General features: G+C 44.6%; 1 protein-coding gene across 1 annotated transcript in view; it reads left to right on the top strand.

Moving 5' to 3' along the window:
• The window catches only part of DAP3 (death associated protein 3), a 57,409-nt gene that overhangs the window by 19,900 nt on the left and 17,747 nt on the right, over positions 1–19,762 (top strand). The window contains exons 9-11 of the mRNA XM_069949288.1: positions 48–206; positions 1,374–1,433; positions 1,508–1,597. Coding sequence (XP_069805389.1) covers positions 48–206; positions 1,374–1,433; positions 1,508–1,597 — 309 coding nt within the window. The remainder of the gene's footprint in view (positions 1–47; positions 207–1,373; positions 1,434–1,507; positions 1,598–19,762) is intronic.

Here is a 19,762-nt window from a genome sequence, read left to right as displayed (position 1 = left end):
GGAGGGGGGATGAGGCTGGGGACCCATGACTGTTCTGTCTCTTCCAGGGTCTGACCAGAGTGAAGACCTCCAGTGATGTGGTGGGCGTGGTGTTGAAGGAGCTGAAGGCGCAGAGCGGGGGCGGGGTGTACCGCCTCCTGGTGTCTGTGGATGGAGTGAACGCATTCTGGGGGAAGAGCAGCATCAGGAAAGAAGATAAAAGCTTTGTAAGTCACTCCACAGCTTCCCCCCCCCCCCGGTGGTCCTGCTGCCCCTCCACAGCTCCCGCCCCCGCCCCCCCCCCCCCCCCCCCGGTGGTCCTGCTGCCCCTCCACAGCTTTCCCCCCCCCTTGGTGGTCCTGCTGCCCCTCCACAGCTTCCCTTCCCCCTGGCGGTCCTGCTGCCCCTCCACAGCTTCCCCCCCCCCCCCCCCCCCCTTGGTGGTCCTGCTGCCCCTCCACAGCTTCCCTTCCCCCTGGCGGTCCTGCTGCCCCTCCACAGCTTTTCCCCCCCTGGCGGTCCTGCTGCCCCTCCACAGTTTACCCCCCCCCCCCCTCCTCTTGGTGGTCTTGCTGCCCCTCCACAGCTTCCCTTCCCCCTGGCGGTCCTGCTGCCCCTCCACAGCTTCCCTTCCCCCTGGCGGTCCTGCTGCCCCTCCACAGTTTCCCCCCCCCCCCCCCCCCCCCTCCTCTTGGTGGTCTTGCTGCCCCTCCAAAGCTTCCCTTCCCCCTGGCGGTCCTGCTGCCCCTCCACAGCTTCCCCCCCCCCCCCCCCTTGGTGGTCCTGCTGCCCCTCCACAGCTTTTCCCCCCCTTGGTGGTCTTGCTGCCCCTCCACAGCTTTCCCCCCCCCTTGGTGGTCTTGCTGCCCCTCCACAGCTTTTCCCCCCCCTTGGTGGTCTTGCTGCCCCTCCACAGCTTTTCCCCCCCTTGGTGGTCTTGCTGCCCCTCCACAGCTTTTCCCCCCCCTTAGCGGTCCTGCTGCCCCTCCACAGCTTTTCCCCCCCTTGGCGGTCCTGCTGCCCCTCTACAGCTTTTCCCCCCCTTGGCGGTCCTGCTGCCCCTCTACAGCTTTTCCCCCCCTTGGCGGTCCTGCTGCCCCTCTACAGCTTTTCCCCCCCTTGACGGTCCTGCTGCCCCTCTACAGCTTTTCCCCCCCTTGGCGGTCCTGCTGCCCCTCTACAGCTTTTCCCCCCCTTGGCGGTCCTGCTGCCCCTCTACAGCTTTTCCCCCCCTTGGCGGTCCTGCTGCCCCTCTACAGCTTTTCCCCCCCTTGGCGGTCCTGCTGCCCCTCTACAGCTTCCCCTGGTGGTTGTTGTCACCGTACTCCATCCCCCCCCGGGCTCCTACTGCTGGTGGTCCTGGCTGCCCCTCCTCACTCTCACCTCTCTTGTAGGTGTCTCCTGAGGAGCTGACTCTCATCCACAACTTCCGGAAGATGCTGAGGAATGACTGGGTAAGGGCCAGGGGCCGTCTGCTTCTCCTGCCAGCCTGGTGCAATAGTCTAATCCTGCTGTACTTCTCTTGTAGATAGGGGGCGCTATTGTCACAAGTGTCACACACACTGGATCCCTGTTCACCCCAAAGACAGCGTACTTACCGCAGGCGCTCCTGGGCAAGGTGAGGGGGGCAGGCCTCTGGATGGATCTCTCTCCCCCTGTCTCTCCCCCTGTCTCTCCCCCTGTCTCTCCCCCTGTCTCTCCCTCTCTCCCCCTGTCTCTCCCTCTCTCCCCCTGTCTCTCCCTCTTTCCCTATGTCTCTCCCTCTCTCCCCCTGTCTCCCCCTGTCTCTCCCTCTCTCCCCCTGTCTCTCCCTCTCTCTCTCCCTCTCTCTCTCCCTCTCTCTCTCCCTCTCTCTCTCCCTCTCTCTCTCCCTCTCTCTCTCCCTCTCTCTCTCCCTCTCTCTCTCCCTCTCTCTCTCCCTCTCTCTCTCCCTCTCTCTCTCCCTCTCTCTCCCTCTCTCTCTCCCCCTCTCTCTCTCCCCCTCTCTCCCACAGTGATAGATAACCAAGTCCGTTTTTTATTTATTAATTCCCCTTATTTTATTATAAGATATAAAACTTTCATTTATTCTCAATTAAAAACCTAAATCAAAGAAAGAAATAGAAATCAATTGGCATAACAATCTTCCTGACCATCATGTAGTAGTCCACAATTATTATTATTATTTATACGTGGCAATCCTGCAAGTCCTCATCCATTATATTGCGTCTTTTTTATATATGTAATTCATATTGCACAGATGTATTTGTAATTGCACCCAGTCTCTATTACTAGTCCTACGTGTTTCTTGTGCGATTAGTCCTCAGGGGCTTGTTACGCTTGTAGTGTTCGGGACATCAATGCAGGGTATCCATGTGGTAGGGTCTGATGATCTTATCTCCAGGCTTCCCTAAATGTAGGCCATGATACCGCCTCCCTTTTGATTGACATCCTTGTCAACCACTCTGTGACTGCAGCATCATATCTCTGCACGGTGATGACGTTTTTTTTCATGTGACTTCTAAATGTCATGTGATAACCTAACTTGGAGCGCATGTGCGTTCCAAGCCTCACTTCCGACTCCACTCCATCTTGTTTCTTGGACTAGTATCCATCAAGGCAATTTCCATTCCCAGATGGCTACTATGCTACTTGGTATTCCTTCCCGTGCAGCAGGTATGTAGAAGTTCTATTATGTGAAATGAAGTCATTTAATCCCTGCGGTTTCATTGTGTTGAGCTTGAACGTCCATGGGGCTTCCTTCTGTAGGAAGATCCTGTAATCTCCTTGGCGTTCCTTCTAGGACTCCTCACTTAGCGGGATGTCCATCCTTGAAGTGTATGGCTACTGGTGTCTCTTATTTCTGATGTGGCCAACATGCTCCCTTAGTCTGACGGAGGCTCCTAAATGTTTTGCCCACGTAGCCCTTGGGACATGTTAGCAGGTATACAATTCATAGGTTTGGCCAGTACCAATCCAGGAGAAGGATTTGCTTTGATTTCCATATATGTGTCCACATTTAAAGGCGCCCTTCATTTTATCATAGTCCGAAGTTTTTCCAGGTAAATAGCTATGGACAAGTCTGTCCGTTCTTTGTGGGTAATGGGGGATAAGATGGGAGATGATTTTATCCGCTCTTAGTATCTTGTCAATATTTGCCTGACGGCTATGGCCTTCTCATCGTATGTCCCACCAATGCTGGTTATCAATTCCTTTTCTTGGTGTTGGCAGCTCCGTCCTACTTCTTGGTAGAGCCTTCCAGTAGGCTATCCTGAACACCTTGCGGGGTACCCTCTTTGGAGCAGCCTATCCTTTAGTTCAGCTGCTTTCACCTTAAATTCTGCTAGGGTGGTCCAGTTACGCCGGATACGCAGGTACCACCCTACCTGTATACCGGCCTTCAATAATCTTGGTGGCAGCTGTCCCATTTTAGGATTGTACTCCGAGTGAGGTAAAGCAGCTTTGTAATCCTTCCTAAATTGGCGAGGAGCACAATATGTGGCCCATAATGAATTGTTTGGAGAATGCTTACCAGCAACTACTTCCTCTTCGGAGACGACCTGTTCCTCCAGCAGCGGGGTACAGCAATGGGGAGTCTCTGTGCCCCATCTTATGCTAATCTGTACCTCAGCTGCTGGGAGCACCGGGTCGTCTGGAATGGTCACAACATGTAAGTCTATGGATAAGGTTCATAGACGACGTCCTGCTCATATGGACCTCTACGGTGTAACATAGTAAACATAGAAGACAAGAGTCCATCAGGTTCAACCTAGGGAACCTACTGTGTTATCCAGGGGAGGGCACAACCCCCCACGAGGCAGATGACAACCGCCCCACCACAGGGAGAAAGCTCCAATGGCGACCACAACAATCCACGGACCAGTGGATCACCAGAAATCTAATATTATATTGTTCAAGAAAAGCATCCAGGCCTCCCCTGTACTTATATAATGAATCGGCCGTGACAGCATCATGTGGCAGAGTCCCACAGTCTTACCGCTCGTACAGTAAAGAATATAGAGTCCCACAGTCTTACCGCTCGTACAGTAAAGAATATAGAGTCCCACAGTCTTACCGCTCGTACAGTAAAGAATATAGAGTCCCACAGTCTTACCGCTCGTACAGTAAAGAATATAGAGTCCCACAGTCTTACCGCTCGTACAGTAAAGAATATAGAGTCCCACAGTCTTACCGCTCGTACAGTAAAGAATATAGAGTCCCACAGTCTTACCGCTCGTACAGTAAAGAATATAGAGTCCCACAGTCTTACCGCTCGTACAGTAAAGAATATAGAGTCCCACAGTCTTACCGCTCGTACAGTAAAGAATATAGAGTCCCACAGTCTTACCGCTCGTACAGTAAAGAATATAGAGTCCCACAGTCTTACCGCTCGTACAGTAAAGAATATAGAGTCCCACAGTCTTACCGCTCGTACAGTAAAGAATATAGAGTCCCACAGTCTTACCGCTCGTACAGTAAAGAATATAGAGTCCCACAGTCTTACCGCTCGTACAGTAAAGAATATAGAGTCCCACAGTCTTACCGCTCGTACAGTAAAGAATATAGAGTCCCACAGTCTTACCGCTCGTACAGTAAAGAATATAGAGTCCCACAGTCTTACCGCTCGTACAGTAAAGAATATAGAGTCCCACAGTCTTACCGCTCGTACAGTAAAGAATATAGAGTCCCACAGTCTTACCGCTCGAACACTGCCCCCTGCTGTACCCCACTAGTAACTGTGCCCCAACACTGCCCCCTGCTGTACCCCACTAGTAACTGTGACCCAACACTGCCCCCTGCTGTACCCCACTAGTAACTGTGACCCAACACTGCCCCCTGCTGTACCCCACTAGTAACTGTGACCCTATACTGCCCCCTGCTGTACCCCACTAGTAACTGTGCCCCAACACTGACCCCTGCTGTACCCCACTAGTAACTGTGCCCCAACACTGACCCCTGCTGTACCCCACTAGTAACTGTGCCCCAACACTGCCCCCTGCTGTACCCCACTAGTAACTGTGCCCCAACACTGCCCCCTGCGGTACCCCACTAGTAACTGTGACCCAACACTGCCCCCTGCTGTACCCCACTAGTAACTGACCCTATACTGCCCCCTGCTGTACCCCACTAGTAACTGTGCCCCTATACTGCCCCCTGCTGTACCCCACTAGTAACTGTGCCCCAACACTGACCCCTGCTGTACCCCACTAGTAACTGTGACCCAACACTGCCCCCTGCTGTACCCCACTAGTAACTGTGACCCAACACTGCCCCCTGCTGTACCCCACTAGTAACTGTGCCCCAACACTGCCCCCTGCGGTACCCCACTAGTAACTGTGACCCAACACTGACCCCTGTGGTACCCCACTAGTAACTGTGCCCCAACACTGACCCCTGTGGTAGCCCCCCAAGTAACTGTGACCCAACACTGACCCCTGCTGTACCCCACTAGTAACTGTGACCCAACACTGACCCCTGCTGTACCCCACTAGTAACTGTGACCCTATACTGCCCCCTGCTGTACCCCACTAGTAACTGTGCCCCAACACTGCCCCCTGCTGTACCCCACTAGTAACTGTGACCAATACTGACCCCTGCTGTACCCCACTAGTAACTGTGCCCCAACACTGCCCCCTGCTGTACCCCACTAGTAACTGTGCCCCAACACTGCCCCCTGCTGTACCCCAACACTGCCCCCTGCTGTACCCCAACACTGCCCCCTGCTGTACCCCAACACTGCCCCCTGCTGTACCCCAACACTGCCCCCTGCTGTACCCCACTAGTAACTGTGCCCCAACACTGCCCCCTGCTGTACCCCAACACTGCCCCCTGCTGTACCCCAACACTGCCCCCTGCTGTACCCCAACACTGCCCCCTGCTGTACCCCAACACTGCCCCCTGCTGTACCCCAACACTGCCCCCTGCTGTACCCCACTAGTAACTGTGCCCCAACACTGCCCCCTGCTGTACCCCAACACTGCCCCCTGCTGTACCCCAACACTGCCCCCTGCTGTACCCCAACACTGCCCCCTGCTGTACCCCACTAGTAACTGTGCCCCAACACTGCCCCCTGCTGTACCCCAACACTGCCCCCTGCTGTACCCCACTAGTAACTGTGCCCCAACACTGCCCCCTGCTGTACCCCAACACTGCCCCCTGCTGTACCCCAACACTGCCCCCTGCTGTACCCCACTAGTAACTGTGCCCCAACACTGCCCCCTGCTGTACCCCAACACTGCCCCCTGCTGTACCCCACTAGTAACTAAAACCCAATCTGAATGTTCCATCAATGACCACCCTCTGTTTTCTATCACACAACCAGTTACTTACCCATTTGCATACGTTTTCCCCCAGTCCCAGCATCCTCATTTTGTAGACCGACCTTTCATGGGGCACAATATCAAATACTATAGAAACGTCCAGATACACAACGTCCACAGCCTCCCCCAGGTCCTGTCTATATACACAACGTCCCCAGCCTCCCCCAGGTCCAGTCTATATACACATATACAGCCTCCCCCAGGTCCAGTCTATATACACATATACAGCCTCCCCCAGGTCCTGTCTATATACACATATACAGCCTCCCCCAGGTCCTGTCTATATACACATATACAGCCTCCCCCCGGTCCAGTCTATATACACATATACAGCCTCCCCCAGGTCCAGTCTATAACTTACCTCTTCATAGAAGCCGATCAGATTAGTCTGACAGGACCGATCCCTCATGAATCCCCCCCCCCCCCATACTGATGCTGCGTCATAAGATTATTTTCATTAAGATCCTTCCAGTATACATCTCTTATATATTATACCCCAGTATAGCATCTCTTATATATTATACCCCAGTATACATCTCCTATATATTATACCCCAGTATACATCTCTTATATATTATACTCCAGTATACATCTCTTATATATTATACTCCAGTATACATCTCTTATATATTATACTCCAGTATACATCTCCTATATATTATACCCCAGTATACATCTCTTATATATTATACTCCAGTATACATCTCTTATATATTATACCCCAGTATACATCTCCTATATATTATACCCCAGTATACATCTCTTATATATTATACTCCAGTATACATCTCCTATATATTATACCCCAGTATACATCTCTTATATATTATACCCCAGTATACCATCTCTTATATATTATACTCCAGTATACATCTCTTATATATTATACCCCAGTATAGCATCTATATATTATACACCAGTATACATCTCCTATATATTATACCCCAGTATACATCTCTTATATATTATACCCCAGTATACATCTCTTATATATTATACTCCAGTATACATCTCTTATATATTATACCCCAGTATACACCTCTTATATATTATACACCAGTATACATCCCTTATATATTATACCTCAGTATAGCATCTCTTATATATTATACACCAGTATACATCTCTTATATATTATACCCCAGCATACATCTCCTATATATTATACCCCAGTATACATCTCTTATATATTATACCCCAGTATACATCTCTTATATATTATACACCAGTATACATCTCTTATATATTATACCCCAGTATACATCTCTTATATATTATACCCCAGTATAGCATCTCTTATATATTATACTCCAGTATACATCTCTTATATATTATACTCCAGTATACATCTCTTATATATTATACCCCAGTATAGCATCTCTTATATATTATACCCCAGTATACATCTCTTATATATATTATACCCCAGTATACATCTCTTATATATTATACCCCAGTATAGCATCTCTTATATATTATACCCCAGTATACATCTCTTATATATATTATACCCCAGTATACATCTCTTATATATTATACCCCAGTATACATCTCTTATATATTATACCCCAGTATACATCTCTTATATATTATACCCCAGTATACATCTCTTATATATTATACCCCAGTATACATCTCTTATATATTATACACCAGTATAGCATCTCTTATATATTATACCCCAGTATACATCTCTTATATATTATACTCCAGTATACATCTCTTATATATTATACCCCAGTATACATCTCTTATATATTATACTCCAGTATACATCTCTTATATATTATACCCCAGTATACATCTCTTATATATTATACCCCAGTATACATCTCTTATATATTATACCCCAGTATACATCTCCTATATATTATACCCCAGTATACATCTCTTATATATTATACCCCAGTATACATCTCTTATATATTATACTCCAGTATACATCTCTTATATATTATACCCCAGTATACATCTCTTATATATTATACCCCAGTATAGCATCTCTTATATATTATACCCCAGTATACATCTCTTATATATTATACACCAGTATAGCATCTCTTATATATTATACCCCAGTATACATCTCTTATATATTATACCCCAGTATACATCTCTTATATATTATACCCCAGTATACATCTCTTATATATTATACTCCAGTATACATCTCCTATATATTATACCCCAGTATACATCTCTTATATATTATACCCCAGTATACATCTCTTATATATTATACTCCAGTATACATCTCTTATATATTATACCCCAGTATACACCTCTTATATATTATACACCAGTATACATCCCTTATATATTATACCTCAGTATAGCATCTCTTATATATTATACACCAGTATACATCTCTTATATATTATACCCCAGTATACATCTCCTATATATTATACCCCAGTATACATCTCTTATATATTATACCCCAGTATACATCTCTTATATATTATACTCCAGTATACATCTCTTATATATTATACCCCAGTATACATCTCTTATATATTATACCCCAGTATAGCATCTCTTATATATTATACCCCAGTATACATCTCTTATATATTATACACCAGTATAGCATCTCTTATATATTATACCCCAGTATACATCTCTTATATATTATACCCCAGTATACATCTCTTATATATTATACCCCAGTATACATCTCTTATATATTATACCCCAGTATACATCTCTTATATATTATACCCCAGTATACATCTCTTATATATTATACCCCAGTATAGCATCTCTTATATATTATACCCCAGTATAGCATCTCTTATATATTATACCCCAGTATAGCATCTCTTATATATTATACTCCAGTATACATCTCTTATATATTATACCCCAGTATACATCTCTTATATATTATACCCCAGTATACATCTCTTATATATTATACCCCAGTATACATCTCTTATATATTATACCCCAGTATAGCATCTCTTATATATTATACCCCAGTATAGCATCTCTTATATATTATACCCCAGTATACATCTCTTATATATTATACCCCAGTATAGCATCTCTTATATATTATATATTATACCCCAGTATACATCTCTTATATATTATACCCCAGTATAGCATCTCTTATATATTATACTCCAGTATACAGCTCTTATATATTATACCCCAGTATACATCTCTTATATATTATACCTCAGTATACATCTCTTATATATTATACCCCAGTATACATCTCTTATATATTATACCCCAGTATACATCCCTTATATATTATACCTCAGTATAGCATCTCTTATATATTATACCCCAGTATACATCTCTTATATATTATACCCCAGTATACATCTCTTATATATTATACCCCAGTATAGCATCTCTTATATATTATACCCCAGTATACATCTCTTATATATTATACTCCAGTATACATCTCTTATATATTATACTCCAGTATACATATCTTATATATTATACTCCAGTATACATATCTTATATATTATACTCCAGTATACATCTCTTATATATTATACCCCAGTATACATCTCTTATATATTATACTCCAGTATACATCTTATATATTATACCCCAGTATACATCTCTTATATATTATACTCCAGTATACATCTTATATATTATACCCCAGTATACATCTCTTATATATTATACCCCAGTATACATCTCTTATATATTATACCCCAGTATACATCTCTTATATATTATACCCCAGTATAGCATCTCTTATATATTATACACCAGTATACATCTCTTATATATTATACCCCAGTATAGCATCTCTTATATATTATACCCCAGTATACATCTCTTATATATTATACCCCAGTATAGCATCTCTTATATATTATACCCCAGTATACATCTCTTATATATTATACCCCAGTATACATCTCTTATATATTATACCCCAGTATACATCTCTTATATATTATACCCCAGTATAGCATCTCTTATATATTATACTCCAGTATACATCTCTTATATATTATACTCCAGTATAGCATCTCTTATATATTATACTCCAGTATACATCTCTTATATATTATACCCCAGTATACATCTCTTATATATTATACCCCAGTATACATCTCTTATATATTATACCCCAGTGTACATATCTTATATATTATACCCCAGTATACATCTCTTATATATTATACCCCAGTATACATCTCTTATATATTATACCCCAGTATACATCTCTTATATATTATACCCCAGTATACATCTCTTATATATTATACTCCAGTATAGCATCTCTTATATATTATACCCCAGTATAGCATCTCTTATATATTATACTCCAGTATACATCTCTTATATATTATACCCCAGTATACATCTCTTATATATTATACCCCAGTATACACCTCTTATATATTATACCCCAGTATACATCTCTTATATATTATACCCCAGTATACATCTCTTATATATTATACCCCAGTATACATCTCTTATATATTATACCCCAGTATACATCTCTTATATATTATACCCCAGTATACACCTCTTATATATTATACATATAAATCTCTTATATATTATACCCCAGTATACACCTCTTATATAGTATACCCCAGTATACATCTCTTATATATTATACCCCAGTATACATCTCTTATATATTATACCCCAGTATAGCATCTCTTATATATTATACCCCAGTATACATCTCTTATATATTATACCCCAGTATAGCATCTCTTATATATTATACCCCAGTATACATCTCTTATATATTATACCCCAGTATACATCTCTTATATATTATACCCCAGTATACATCTCTTATATATTATACACCAGTATAGCATCTCTTATATATTATACCCCAGTATACATCTTACATATTATACTCCAGTATACATCTCTTATATATTATACCCCAGTATACATCTCTTATATATTATACCCCAGTATACATCTCTTATATATTATACTCCAGTATACATCTCTTATATATTATACCCCAGTATACATCTCTTATATATTATACCCCAGTATACATCTCCTATATATTATACCCCAGTATACATCTCTTATATATTATACCCCAGTATACATCTCTTATATATTATACTCCAGTATACATATCTTATATATTATACCCCAGTATACATCTCTTATATATTATACTCCAGTATAGCATCTCTTATATATTATACTCCAGTATACATATCTTATATATTATACTCCAGTATACATCTCTTATATATTATACCCCAGTATACATCTCTTATATATTATACTCCAGTATACATATCTTATATATTATACCCCAGTATACATATCTTATATATTATACCCCAGTATACATCTCTTATATATTATACCCCAGTATACATCTTTTATATATTATACCCCAGTATACATCTCTTATATATCATACTCCAGTATACATCCCTTATATATTATACCCCAGTATACATCTCTTATATATTATACCCCAGTATACATCTCTTATATATTATACCCCAGTATACATCTCTTATATATTATACTCCAGTGTAGCATCTCTTATATATTATACCCCAGTATAGCATCTCTTATATATTATACCCCAGTATACATCTTATATATTATACTCCAGTATAGCATCTCTTACATAACATCTCCTATATACCTACTATAGATGTTAGACTTACAGGCCTGTAGTTTCCAGGATCGCTCTTTGACCCCTTCTTGAATATTGGTAGCACATTAGCTATGCGCCAGTCCTGTGGAACAATCCCTGTCATTATAGAATCTATAAATATTAGGAATATCTGTCTGTCTTAACACAGTACATAATTCCTGCACTACTCTAGGATGGACCTTCTGGACCCGGTGACTTATGGATTTTAATGTTTTTAAGGCGTCTCCCCACTTCTTGTTGTGTTAGGCAGGTGAGATTTATGGGAGGATTTATATTATCCCTAGTCATGTCCTCTGTTATGGGATTCTCCTCTGTAAATACAGTAGAGAAGAATGTATTTAGTAGATTGGCCTTTTCCTCTTCCCCCTCCACCATTACACCCAGATTATTTATGAGGGGACCAAAATTTTCGGTTTTAAGTCTTTTGTTGTTTATATAAGTGAAGAACATTTTGGGATTCCTATTACTTTCTGTGGCTATCCTTCTTTCTGTTGCTATTTTTATTTGTTTTTTACACATCCTATTCTTCTGTCTATAGTCGCTCCATGCTTCCCCACCACCTTCTTGTTTTAGTAGTCTGACTGCTTGTTTCTTATCATTTATTGCCCCCCTTACAGCTGAAGTTACCACATTGGATTTCTCTTATTTCTACTACTTTTATTCCCATATGGTACAGTATGTGTCCTTCACACCATTTACCCAGGATGCTCTTACATATGTCCCCGGGGTCCTCTCTTATATCTCAGGGCAGTGTCCCAGTCTATGTCCCCGGGGTCCTCTCTTATATCTCAGGGCAGTGTCCCAGTCTATGTCCCCGGGGTCCTCTCTTATATCTCAGGGCAGTGTCCCCCCAGTCTATGTCCCCGGGGTCCTCTCTTATATCTCAGGGCAGTGTCCCCCCAGTCTATGTCCCCGGGGTCCTCTCTTATATCTCAGGGCAGTGTCTATGTCCCCGGGGTCCTCTCTTATATCTCAGGGCAGTGTCCCCCCCAGTCTATGTCCCCGGGGTCCTCTCTTATATCTCAGGGCAGGGTCCCCCCAGTCTATGTCCCCGGGGTCCTCTCTTATATCTCAGGGCAGTGTCCCCCCAGTCTATGTCCCCGGGGTTCTCTCTTATATCTCAGGGCAGTGTCCCCCCAGTCTATGTCCCCGGGGTCCTCTCTTATATCTCAGGGCAGTGTCCCCCCAGTCTATGTCCCCGGGGTCCTCTCTTATATCTCAGGGCAGTGTCCCCCCAGTCTATGTCCCCGGGGTCCTCTCTTATATCTCAGGGCAGTGTCCCCCCAGTCTATGTCCCCGGGGTCCTCTCTTATATCTCAGGGCAGGGTCCCCCCAGTCTATGTCCCCGGGGTCCTCTCTTATATCTCAGGGCAGTGTTTCCCCAGTCTATGTCCCCGGGGTCCTCTCTTATATCTCAGGGCAGTGTCCCCCCCCGTCTATGTCCCCGGGGTCCTCTCTTATATCTCAGGGCAGTGTCCCCCCCCGTCTATGTCCCCGGGGTCCTCTCTTATATCTCAGGGCAGTGTCTATGTCCCCGGGGTCCTCTCTTATATCTCAGGGCAGTGTCTATGTCCCCGGGGTCCTCTCTTATATCTCAGGGCAGTGTCCCCCCAGTCTATATCCCCGGGGTCCTCTATTATATCTCAGGGCAGTGTCTATGTCCCCGGGGTCCTCTCTTATATCTCAGGGCAGTGTCTATGTCCCCGGGGTCCTCTCTTATATCTCAGGGCAGTGTCTATGTCCCCGGGGTCCTCTCTTATATCTCAGGGCATTGTCCCCCCAGTCTATGTCCCCGGGGTCCTCTCTTATATCTCAGGGCAGTGTCCCCCCAGTCTATGTCCCCGGGGTCCTCTCTTATATCTCAGGGCAGTGTCTATGTCCCCGGGGTCCTCTCTTATATCTCAGGGCAGTGTCCCCCCAGTCTATATCCCCGGGGTCCTCTCTTATATCTCAGGGCAGTGTCTATGTCCCCGGGGTCCTCTCTTATATCTCAGGGCAGTGTCTATGTCCCCGGGGTCCTCTCTTATATCTCAGGGCAGTGTCTATGTCCCCGGGGTCCTCTCTTATATCTCAGGGCAGTGTCTATGTCCCCGGGGTCCCAGGTCCCCCCCTCCTTCCTCTTTTCCATCCACTGCAAAAAATCTGAAAATTGTGACTTGTTGCAGGAGTCGTCCCCTGTCTGCTCTAGGGGGAGGGGGGAGTTAGCCGGCAGCAGAGAGCAGAGGATTACAGGCACAGAGCTGGGTGACAGCTGTAATCGGAGCTCAGACAGGTCACTGGTGACTGTCACAGGAGATATCCCGTGAGGGATTTGTAGATTAACTCTTTGTTGTCCTGTTTTGGTCTTTCCTTTAGCTCTCTCCATAGGAGAACAATTAAGACGGGGGAGAACTTAAAACTGCTTTTTCATGATAAAAATGCATTTTTTGGCTAATAAACCTAGTTACAAAGTTTCTTAAAATCGCCTGGACTATTGATTTCTGCAAGAAAAAAAAATTCACGACAGTGTAAGATCAGGTCCTGTCCCCCCCCCCCCCTCTTGTTGGTTCTTGTACTAGTTGGGAAATGTAATTATCTGTTACTATTTCCAGTATCCACTTCCCTTCCTGGAGCTGCAGGTTTCTGCTTTCCTGTATATATTGGGTAGTTATAGCCCCCCCCCCCCCATAATAATGACGTCCCTCTGCTTTCCTGTATATACTGGGTAGTTATAGTCCCCCATAATAATGAGGTCACTCTGCTTTCCTGTATATATTGGGTAGTTATAGCCCCCGCCCCCATAATAATGACGTCCCCCTGCTTTCCTGTATATATTGGGGTTGTTATAGCCCCCCCCCCCCCCATAATAATGACGTCCCCCTGCTTTCCTGTATATATTGGGGTAGTTATCCCCCCCCCCCCCCCCCCATAATAATGAGGTCACTCTGCTTTCCTGTATATATTGGGGTATAGCCCCCCCCCCCATAATAATGAGGTCACTCTGCTTTCCTGTATATATTGGGTAGTTATAGCCCCCCCCCCCATAATAATGACGTCCTCCTGCTTTCCTGTATATATTGGGGTAGTTATAGCCCCCCCCCCCCATAATATTGACGTCCCCCTGCTTTCCTGTATATTTTGGGTAGTTATAGCCCCACCCCCCCCCCATAATAATGAGGTCACTCTGCTTTCCTGTATATATTGGGTTAGTTATAGCCCCCCCCCCCCATAATAATGAGGTCACTCTGCTTTCCTGTATATATTGGGTAGTTATAGCCCCCCCCCCCCCCATAATAATGAGGTCACTCTGCTTTCCTGTATATATTGGGTAGTTATAGCCCCCCCCCCCCCATAATAATGAGGTCACTCTGCTTTCCTGTATATATTGGGTAGTTATAGCCCCCCCCCATAATAATGAGGTCACTCTGCTTTCCTGTATATATTGGGTAGTTATAGCCCCCCCATAATAATGAGGTCACTCTGCTTTCCTGTATATATTGGGGTAGTTATAGTCCCCCATAATAATGAGGTCACTCTGCTTTCCTGTATATATTGGGTAGTTATAGTCCCCCATAATAATGAGGTCACTCTGCTTTCCTGTATATATTGGGTAGTTATAGCCCCCCCCCCCCCATAATAATGAGGTCACTCTGCTTTCCTGTATATATTGGGGTATAGCCCCCCCCCCCATAATAATGAGGTCACTCTGCTTTCCTGTATATATTGGGTAGTTATAGCCCCCCCCCCATAATAATGAGGTCACTCTGCTTTCCTGTATATATTGGGTAGTTATAGCCCCCCCCCCATAATAATGAGGTCACTCTGCTTTCCTGTATATATTGGGGTAGTTATAGCCCCGCCCCCATAATAATGAGGTCACTCTGCTTTCCTGTATATATTGGGTAGTTATAGCCCCCCCCCCCATAATAATGAGGTCACTCTGCTTTCCTGTATATATTGGGTAGTTATAGCCCCCCCCCCCCATAATAATGAGGTCACTCTGCTTTCCTGTATATTTTGGGTAGTTATAGCCCCCCCCCCCCATAATAATGAGGTCACTCTGCTTTCCTGTATATATTGGGTAGTTATAGCCCCCCCCCCCCCCATAATAATGATGTCACTCTGCTTTCCTGTATATATTGGGTAGTTATAGCCCCCCATAATAATGAGGTCACTCTGCCTCCCTGTATATATTGGGTAGTTATAGCCCCCCCCCCCATAATAATGAGGTCACTCTGCCTCCCTGTATGTATTGGTTCGTTATAGCCCCCCCCCCCCCATAATAATGAGGTCACTCTGCTTTCCTGTATATATTGGGTAGTTATAGCCCCCCCCCCCCATAATAATGATGTCACTCTGCTTTCCTGTATATATTGGGTAGTTATAGCCCCCCCCCCCCCATAATAATGATGTCACTCTGCTTTCCTGTATTTATTGTGTAGTTATAGCCCCCCCCCCCATAATAATGAGGTCACTCTGCTTTCCTGTATATATTGGGTAGTTATAGCCCCCCCCCCCATAATAATGAGGTCACTCTGCTTTCCTGTATATATTGGGGTAGTTATAGCCCCCCCCCCCCCATAATAATGAGGTCACTCTGCCTCCCTGTATGTATTGGTTAGTTATAGCCCCCCCCCCCATAATAATGAGGTCACTCTGCTTTCCTGTATATATTGGGGTAGTTATAGCCCCCCCCCCCCATAATAATGAGGTCACTCTGCTTTCCTGTATATATTGGTTAGTTATAGCCCCCCCCCCCATAATAATGAGGTCACTCTGCTTTCCTGTATATATTGGGTAGTTATAGCCCCCCATAATAATGACGTCCCCCTGCTTTCCTGTATATATTTGGGTAGTTATAGCCCCCCCCCCATAATAATGAGGTCACTCTGCTTTCCTGTATATATTGGGTAGTTATAGCCCCCCCCCCCCCCATAATAATGAGGTCACTCTGCTTTCCTGTATATATTGGGGTATAGCCCCCCCATAATAATGAGGTCACTCTGCTTTCCTGTATATATTGGGTAGTAATAGCCCCCCCATATAATGAGGTCACTCTGCTTTCCTGTATATATTGGGTAGTTATAGCCCCCCCCCCCATAATAATGAGGTCACTCTGCTTTCCTGTATATATTGGGGTAGTTATAGCCCCCCCCCCCATAATAATGAGGTCACTCTGCTTTCCTGTATATATTGGGTAGTAATAGCCCCCCCATAATAATGAGGTCACTCTGCTTTCCTGTATATATTGGGTAGTTATAGCCCCCCCCCCCCCATAATAATGAGGTCACTCTGCTTTCCTGTATATATTGGGTAGTTATAGCCCCCCCCCCATAATAATGAGGTCACTCTGCTTTCCTGTATATATTGGGTAGTTATAGCCCCCCCCCATAATAATGACGTCCCCCTGCTTTCCTGTATATATTGGGGTAGTTATAGCCCCCCCCCATAATAATGAGGTCACTCTGCTTTCCTGTATATATTGGGGTATAGCCCCCCCCCCCATAATAATGAGGTCACTCTGCTTTCCTGTATATATTGGGGTAGTTATAGCCCCCCCCCCATAATAATGAGGTCACTCTGCTTTCCTGTATATATTGGGTAGTTATAGCCCCCCCCCCCATAATAATGACGTCCCCCTGCTTTCCTGTATATATTGGGTAGTTATAGCCCCCCCCCCCCCATAATAATGAGGTCACTCTGCTTTCCTGTATATATTGGGGTAGTTATAGCCCCCCCCCCATAATAATGAGGTCACTCTGCTTTCCTGTATATATTGGGTAGTTATAGCCCCCCCCCCCATAATAATGAGGTCACTCTGCTTTCCTGTATATATTGGGTAGTTATAGCCCCCCCCCCCCATAATAATGAGGTCACCCTGCTTCCCTGCCGCATCGATTTGTCTTATAAGAAGATTTTCTTACTCTTCCATTATGATTCACTCCTATAAGAATTTTTATTATTCCTCGTTTCTCCCCTTATTTCCACCCAAAGAGACTCCACACTATTACTTATATCCTCCCGCAGGATGTAACATATAGACAGACCCCTCCCCCTTTCTTATTTTCACGGTCATTTCTGAATAGACTATAACCCTGGATATTAACCGCCCAACCAGCCAGGTCTCGCTTATCCCCACTATATCATATTTCTCTTCCACCATTATGAGCTCTAATTCCTCAGCTTTATTAGTGAGGCTTCGAGCATTAGTATACATACATTATATATGTTTGTCCATATTCCCTTTCCTCTTGTCACTAGTGACTGTTCTATCCCCTCCCGCCGCTCCACCCCCAGTTCCATAATCTAGGCCCAGCTCTCCTCTGTCTTCACTGACTATATTGTAGTTGCCCTGCCCCCCGGTCCCTAGTTTAAACACTCCTCCAACCTCTTTTCCATCTTCTCCCCAGCACGGCTGCACCCTCCCCATTGAGATGCAGCCCGTCCCGACTGTAGAGCCTGTAACCGACCGCGAAGTCGGCCGAGTTCTCCATGAACCCCAATCCCTCTACCCCACACCAGCTCCTTAGCCACTTATTTAGCTCCATGATCTCCGATGTCTCTCAGGTGTGGCTCGTGGGACAGGTAATATTTCTGTGGAGAAGTTTGACAGGTTTGTGGACCGGCTGAATGTAAATAACTTGGGCTTAAGGTTTATTCACACAAAAGATATGAAGGAGGTGACTTTTCTGGATTAAAAATTTGGAAAGATGATCAGATCAGTACTGATGAGTCCAGTACTTAGGAAATAGACAGCCACCAATACAATCCTAAAATGGGACAGCTGCACCCAAGATCATTGAAGGCCGCTACACCAGTAGGGCGATACCTGCGTATCCGGCATAACTGGACCACCGTGGCAGAATTTATAGTGACACTGTCGCCCCCTTTGTGCATTCTGACATCTCTTATTTTATATCATACGTCATGGTGCTTGTTCTTCTAAAAAGTCACCTTTTATCAACTACAGATTGTGTTAAGTGGGCGGGGCCTCGCAGCATTTGTGCCACTTAGCCCCGCCCACAACACCATGGATGGTCCCGTCCCTTTGTCGGCCATTGAAACAGCACCACCCACAATGGCACTGTTGGCCCCGCCCCCTTGTTGGCTTAAGTGGCGCTAATACCACGAGGCCACGCCCACTTAATACAATCTGTTCTGCAAACACCATGACGTATGATATGAAATAAGGTGTGAAAAACACTAAATTTACCCTTTACTCCTGTGTAGAGATGTCAGAATGCACAAAGGAGGAGACGGCGCCACTTTAAGGTGAAGCAGCTGAACTAAAGGATAGGCTGCACCAAAGAGGGTATCCCGCAAGGTGTTAAGCAGGGCTGTGGAGTCTGAGTCGGAAAAAAATGTACCAGCTTTAAAAAAATCTTTAAAAAATGTAGAATTGAATTTTGATATGAATTTTTACAAGTTTTGTTCTTAAATATATATTATGAGCAACATTCTAATAGGACACTGGCCCTATTACATAAGGGTGGTCGGGGAATATATCAGTAATAGGACACTGGCCCTATTACATAAGGGTGGTCGGGGAATATATCAGTAATAGGACACTGGCCCTATTACATAAGGGTGGTCAGGGAATATATCAGTAATAGGACACTGGCCCTATTACATAAGGGTGGTCGGGGAATATATCAGTAATAGGACACTGGCCCTATTACATAAGGGTGGTCGGGGAATATATCAGTAATAGGACACTGGCCCTATTACATAAAGGTGGTCGGGGAATATATCAGTAATAGGACACTGGCCCTATTAGATAAGGGTGGTCGGGGAATATATCAGTAATAGGATACTGGCCCTATTACATAAGGGTGGTCGGGGAATATATCAGTAATAGGAC

The sequence above is a fragment of the Dendropsophus ebraccatus genome, chromosome 13, assembly GCF_027789765.1.
Source record: "Dendropsophus ebraccatus isolate aDenEbr1 chromosome 13, aDenEbr1.pat, whole genome shotgun sequence".
Lineage (NCBI taxonomy): Eukaryota > Metazoa > Chordata > Amphibia > Anura > Hylidae > Dendropsophus > Dendropsophus ebraccatus.
The sequence above is the reverse complement of the archived record's forward strand: the minus strand, read 5'-3'. Positions and strand labels throughout refer to the sequence as shown.